This window comes from Vigna angularis, chromosome 4 (assembly GCF_016808095.1).
Source record: "Vigna angularis cultivar LongXiaoDou No.4 chromosome 4, ASM1680809v1, whole genome shotgun sequence".
Taxonomy (NCBI): domain Eukaryota; kingdom Viridiplantae; phylum Streptophyta; class Magnoliopsida; order Fabales; family Fabaceae; genus Vigna; species Vigna angularis.
Window position 1 is genome coordinate 14,551,954 of NC_068973.1, and position 7,045 is coordinate 14,558,998.

The 7,045-nt window shown below is 29.5% G+C and overlaps 1 protein-coding gene across 1 annotated transcript; it reads right to left on the minus strand.

Moving 5' to 3' along the window:
- Window positions 1-1,892: 1,892 nt before the first annotated feature.
- Window positions 1,893-5,765, minus strand: LOC108330264 (palmitoyl-acyl carrier protein thioesterase, chloroplastic). The gene is made up of 6 exons (XM_017564760.2): window positions 5,433-5,765; window positions 3,175-3,308; window positions 2,901-3,014; window positions 2,611-2,788; window positions 2,407-2,475; window positions 1,893-2,197 (listed from the first exon to the last, which is right to left on the minus strand). Exons 1-6 carry the CDS (start codon window positions 5,763-5,765, stop codon window positions 1,946-1,948), a joined length of 1,080 nt encoding a protein of 359 aa, XP_017420249.1. The 3' UTR covers window positions 1,893-1,945.
- Window positions 5,766-7,045: the final 1,280 nt, after the last annotated feature.

A 7,045-nucleotide genomic window follows, 5' to 3' on the forward strand; every position in this document is an offset into this window, starting at 1 on the left:
TGAACATTTTCTATTAAGTTCACTAATAAACTGAGATATTTTTGCATGATCATTTTCTTTAGTGTTATTGTGATGTATGAGCACTTTGAGCTCATGAGCATACTCTTCCACACTTTGTCTACCTTGATTAAGTCGTTGGAGCTTAACCAATTGGTATCTAAAGTAGTGAGAAGGTACAAAGCGCTAGATTATAATGTCCTTAAAAAGTTCTCATGTGCTCGCGGGTGAACGTATGCATGGTGGTCAAGTTTCTTTTACTTAGCCATTGTTTGGTGAATCCCTCTAAAGCTAAACAAGCTAACTTTACATGAAATACTTCATCTATAGTATAAAAATCCAAAAGATTATCTAAATTAGCTATCCGATCTAAACAAATGTTAGGGTCTTGTTCTCCATGCAAGAAAGAGAATTTAAGCTTGGGAAGAGGCATAATTGTATTTCCACAAGGACGGTCCTCATGGTGCTTCTTGGACGTTCTAAGCATATGAGAAGAAAGATTGTGCTCTTCTTGATGGCCTTTCATCTTGAACGCCTTATCCATTCTGTTGGTGAGAGCATCAAGTTGCTTTTGGAGTTACTTGAAGGTTTTCTTCATGTCAAATTTGCTAGATGTGCTTCAATTAGTACCTTGAACCTGTAGACTGTTAAAGACGAAATCGTCTATATGCCTAAACGCTCCCATATTTTGAAGCTTAATAATAACATTAAACGAAATAATAATCAGAAAATTACTTAGGGTGAAAACACAAAACCTAGAACCTAAATCCCAAACACACAAAACCTAGTACCAGAATCCTTAGCATAGAAAATCTTAGGAAATCACTTAAGTTCTTAGGGCACAAATAAACATTTAGGTCAAAACACCCAGAGACATGGCTACACGTTAGTATGTCTAAAGCGTCTGAGAGAGTTGAAGCCAAACGCTTGATGATACCTGAAAAAGGTACTCAGCGTAGCTCTCGAAAACAGAATAGGTCGAGACAATGTCTCTGACAAAATACCTTAAAAAAATAAAAATCAAAACACAAGAGAAAGCTTAACCAGCTAAACGCTATCTGTCTAATAAGAGACAAAAACAAAAGAACCATTTACTTGACCAAACGATACCATGAGCTTAACCAATACCTCGTCTAACGACGAAGTAACTATATACGCTTGGTATCTTACATCTAATTGATATTCTCCTTTATGATGTTGGAGTTTGGACAAACAACATGAACTATAAAAAATAACGAACTTGAAAGCTCATTTTTGTAATAGTGTTTCTAATTTTCGTCTTGTAAAAATAGGCTGTGTTTCCAAATTTTGAACACTAACGATCCTATTATGCCTATCAAGCATAAAGACTCTTCAATTATATCAACCGTTTCAAAGTTCTACTCATCTTTTCATGGAGTTGTACTCCAGGTGTGGAGATCCTCCCAAAGCTCTACTATATCTTACAAAATGTATTTTGTGGATTGAACAATAATATATATATATATATATATATATATATATATATATATATATATATATATATATATATATATATATATATATATATATATATATATATATATATATATATATATACTATACTCCTAAAAAAGTTGTGTTCAATGACATTTGGAGCTCTTCTCCTATTGAATCAACCAATCGTTATAGACCAAGAAAGGGTGGAGGAGGATGGGTATGTTATGAACAAGAAAGTTCCATTAAGTCATCAGCATTATAAGGAATATTGAGATTTAATTTTTTAATTTTTTTATGTTTATTATGCAAAACGAATGAGAAACACGGGAGAAATGAAATTGTAGTACGCATTCACATGATTTCTAATTGTGGCATCATCTTAGTTTTCTAGCAAGTAACTTCATTATTATAATCACAACCCGATAGCAATGCACATAAAACATATATATATATATATATATATATATATATATATATATATAAAAGCGTATCATGTGTGGTTTTGCTTGAGATTCCATTCGGTTCTGGCACGAACCAACTCCGTCTTATTGTCTTGTAGACGAAGCAAGTGTATAAATTGCAGGTTGGGTTTTCTGCTAACATACTTATTGTTTGAGGCACCAATCACTTTGGCTGATGCACTTGTCATTGATTCCAGTATATCTGAATGCGTACATTCACGCCGAAATTCTAAGATCATGCTTGTCATTTTGTAATCTTCTAACATTTTTCTTGGCACGCTCTGCATAAACAAAATTAACATGCCAAATAATTAGTTATAGTTCTTATCCACCACCTCAATAAATCACCAAATTATATAAAACATTGCACCACCAATTTTACTGACTTTATTAACTGTTGAGACAAACATAGCCAGTCATAATCACATTTCTGCATAAGTTTATTTGGTCCCAGAAAGCGGTTTTTTTCACTAATATATATGTTATGTACCTCCGAGATCCATCTGGTGTATTTTGCGTTGTTAACATGCTGGTTAACATCCATGTCGTTCCACCCTGGCTGGAGTATTGCGTGCACAGATAAAAACCAAGTTAATAAAATTTTATAGCCCTTGAGGAGGAAGGAACGAGTAAAGTGTTAATTAAGGAAAATGGCATTATTATTCAACTAAAAGTTATTGTATTAAACTTTTACAGTCACTCCAAATCGAAAACCCTCAGCGGTGGCATCAGTGAGCTTCTGTATCTTCTGCTGATCTATTTCTTCAGTGGCAATAGCAAACTTGTTAAAGTAGAAAGGATCAAGTTCTTGTCTAACTTCTTCAGGCATCTTGGATAATCTTCTTGTTTCTCTATTCATGATTGCCCACATGCTGCATCAAGGGACCAAATATTATGTGCTAAATTAATAACTAATTATGATATCTGAATTGAAAAACTTTAGGAACACAATATGTTAGAGAATCTGAGAGGATAATATTGGACCTGGTTGCTTTAGCTATGATTTCTTTGGTGTAACGATCCCTGATTATCCAGTCTCTTCGTGTCCCATTCTTTCCGCCAACATCAATCCAAGTTTCAACCTCAATTTCATCCCCCCTGTACAATTTTTTAATTTGTCATCAAGCAAGCCATCATTGTATTCATTTCTTAAACATATAAATCATATTTTATAAAACCTTACAAAGTTGATGAAAAATATTGCATTTAATAGTACATTACTTTCTTAAAAAAACTTTAAACAGTAGAAGACATATACCATCTGCTGTATCTCTGTACTTGAACCTGAATGCGAGTAACGACCCAAATGAGTTTTCGAAGATCCATCTCGTAAGAAGTTCCAAAACTGTTCTGACTGAACCCACAGCTGCTTACATGATTTAAAGCACTTTCCTGAGTCCATCGAAACTATTTTCCATTAATAACAATACAAAAAGTATACGACCAAGATTCACTCGTGTTCTTGCTTACAAGAAAACCTAATAGATATTAACAAATTAAATGAAAATATTAATATTAGTCCTATACAAAACAGTAGACACGCGAGGGAATTTCAATAATAAATAATAACATGGTGAAACCGAGGCCAATTATTCATTATAATGGGAGAGCATTTTTTTTTCTTTTTTTTTTTATGTATGCATGAATTGTTCCTTTTTCAGAAAAACACGGAATAATGAAGATCGCACAAGTTAATGAGATAGCTTACCCCATCATTTCAGTCTACCAAACAATAGATTAGAATACATATTACCACTTTTATCTTTTTATTAATTTAAAGAATAACAGTGAATACAAAGTTAAAAATATATATTTAAAATAATGTAGTTATGTAATTCATTAACTATTTCAAGCATAACATATATTTGTAGGGAAAGAAAGTTATTAATAGAATCTTATTCATATTATATTATATTACATTACATTATATTATATTCATAGTAGTTATGTGTGATAGAGAGAGTGGGAGAATAAATTACCTGAACATTCTAATCTTCGATATATATTCTTTTATAATATAAATAGATAAAAATTAATTATTTATAGGAATAATTAGATTTCAATGTTTAAATAGATTTCTAGTTCCACCAATTTGGATTCATTTTTCTTTTACTCTTCAATTTAAAAATTCATTTTTTTTGTTTGCAAATTTGAAATAAAAAAAATACTATTTTTAATCTTTCACTATTAATGATATTACATTACTAAAATCGCCAACAACATTATATTAAAAATGACGTGTGTGACAAAAATAATGATGTCAAAAATTACTTTTTAATTTTTTTAATAAAAATACTTTTGTAGTTTTTCGATTTTAAGTCTAGTAAATTGTAACCATCCTATTTAATATTGATTTTTTTAGCCTCTCATATTTGAAAGTGGTTTTTTAGTTTCCATGTTTTAAAAGTAATGTTTTTACTTCCTTCAAACTAATTTTTCAAATCTTTCTAACCGAAAAAAAATATATTATTTTGAATCCCAGAAATTCAAAGGATCCTTTTAGTTGTCCAAATCCAAAATTTAAAGGTGCATTTTGTTAATCATATAATTTGGATTATTAATTTGAATTCATAAAACTTATTAAGTTGTTGTTAAAAATCTACCAACTATAAATTAAATGCAAATGAATTATTGATAAATTCATTAATAATTTTAGCTAGGATCAGTCCTAAATTTAGACTTAAACAGAAAAGACAAAAAGATAGTAGGAATTGATATACTCTATGTTAACTCATCCTTGTGAATTAACATCTCTAATTCAAAAATCAAACATAAATTAATTTATTACTGTATGGAAAAGAAGTAAGAGATAAAAAAACAAAACTAGAAACAGATGCATCAGCCTTTTATACGAATTGGTTTAAGTGACTAATAATATATATATATATATATATATATATATATATATATATATATATATATATATATATATATATATATATATATATATATATTAATTCCTTAGAAACATGATTTATCACAATTTTAAACTTCCAAAATTTAAATGATTGAATAATGTTTTAAAATAAATTTGCATATGATTTTAAACTTCCAAATCTAGCTAGTAAACCAAATGGAAGCATATGTAATAACAACAAATGCAATTTTTTTGTAAACAAAAGTAAAAAAATAAAAATATAAGACTAAAGGACATAAATTTTGATATGAAAGACCAAAAGAAAAAAATCCAATTTAATTTAACGAAATAAAAGTATATCTAAGGTTTTCAAGTAAATATATATAAGTGCTAAATATTTGAAAACGACTGCATTCCTGCTATTTATAAAGATATTTTTTTTTAAAAGACATCAATACGATTTTTTTTCACTTAAGAAGGAAAATCGAAAGTAATATTAAAACATCACTTGGAAAACAAAGTATTTAAAATCTTGAAATTAAAACCTAACATTTCCATTGAATCAACAAAAGAAATTTCCCCCCAAAAAAAGTTAAATATTTAAAAGATTTTAATTGTATATATTTTCTTAAGTATAATGATGCAGTAAATAAGCTAACCTGGAGAAAGTTGGTGAGTGTCTCCATGGAGATAGTCTTATCTGGCCCAGTTTCGTAAGACCTCACAAAGAAATTTTGTCTATATACAAACCTGCCCTCGACAAAACTTCCACGAAGGAAAGTAGCAAAATCTTCTGTGCTTTCATTTCCCAACTTCCTTCTTGTTGTACCATTAATCAATGGAACATCTTTCAATCCATTCCTCGTGTTCAATCCCACTGGAGTACAATGAGAACATAACGAAAACCTTCTATTAGTGTTGTACCAATTTCCTAGAAGTTGTTTCCCCATATTGATGGGTGCCACCATTGATGATGTCATAGCAGAATTCATGGCAGAGTGGAAAACAACAAGCAAATCAGAATTGATGTTTGCTTCTAGCTATGCTATGCTTCTAATTTATACATTAATTCTAACCGTGTTAGTAATTAATGTTTCTCTTTTTCATTTTCTAATATCTGTGTTACGGTTGCTGCAAAGATGAAAAATAAATGTTGATTTAATGACGTGAACGAAAGCATCTCGGTTCAGTCTTTTAACAAGTTTGATCTTTATGTCATATTTTAATAGATATCGTTTCCGAGAAATAGTAACGCGTGTGCCACATTTTTTTTGGTAACCGAAAAGATAGTCATGTATTTAGGTATTTGCACGAGCTGCACATCCTCAACACAAAGTCATGAATCACATGTAAGAATTCACTGTGTTGCTTTTTATACTAGTTTTCAAATAAGTACATAAATAGGATAGAGAAAGTTTTTGATTTTTTGTACCAATTCTAATATCAATATAAAAAGCTATTCTTTTATGCACGATATTCCAAAAATAGGTATAAAATGTCTCATTTTATATATTATTGTGAGGATAGGAATAAAAGAAATCATTTTTTATACTTATTAATGCTAGAACAGACATAAAAATATACCTACTTTAAATATAAAAAGGTGAATTTTTTTTTTTAAAATACTTGATCTGTGTTATTATCCATATCCAAACTTGCATAAAATTCAATCACAAAATACAATATAAATAATCAATATCGAACAAAATAATCAATATTGTTTTTATTACTAACACATCAAAATAGTTCCTAAACTCGATAGAATAATTACCTAATAAAATTTCTAAATATATTTACTTAACATAGTTACACATAGTTCCTAAACTCAAAATGTAATATTGAATACATCTATTCATCTGCCCCACTGCTCCCAAACATCCTTTACATGTTGCTCCATTGGAGACGTGTCATCAAATATCTCCATAATGAATAGTTTGACTTAAGTTATAATATTAATGGCTTAAGATGTTAGTTATAAAATATTCACGTTACCAAATTTCATGAGTTAACGACATTTGCGGATATATGTTTTTGCATGTGTACATAATATTCGCACTCAAAGCTCTCTCGTTGACGTGGCACTACAAGTTCAACTTATAAAGTATCATAAAATTTATAATTAATATTTATAGTATGAAAGATTAACTACTTACAATTGGTGCAATAAACTACAACTTCTTTCTAGAAGCGATGTATCACTAGTGCAGAAAGGACTTTAGACGTCTATTATTTTGGGCTTTTAACATCTGATCTTTGTCCGACGTCTATATGA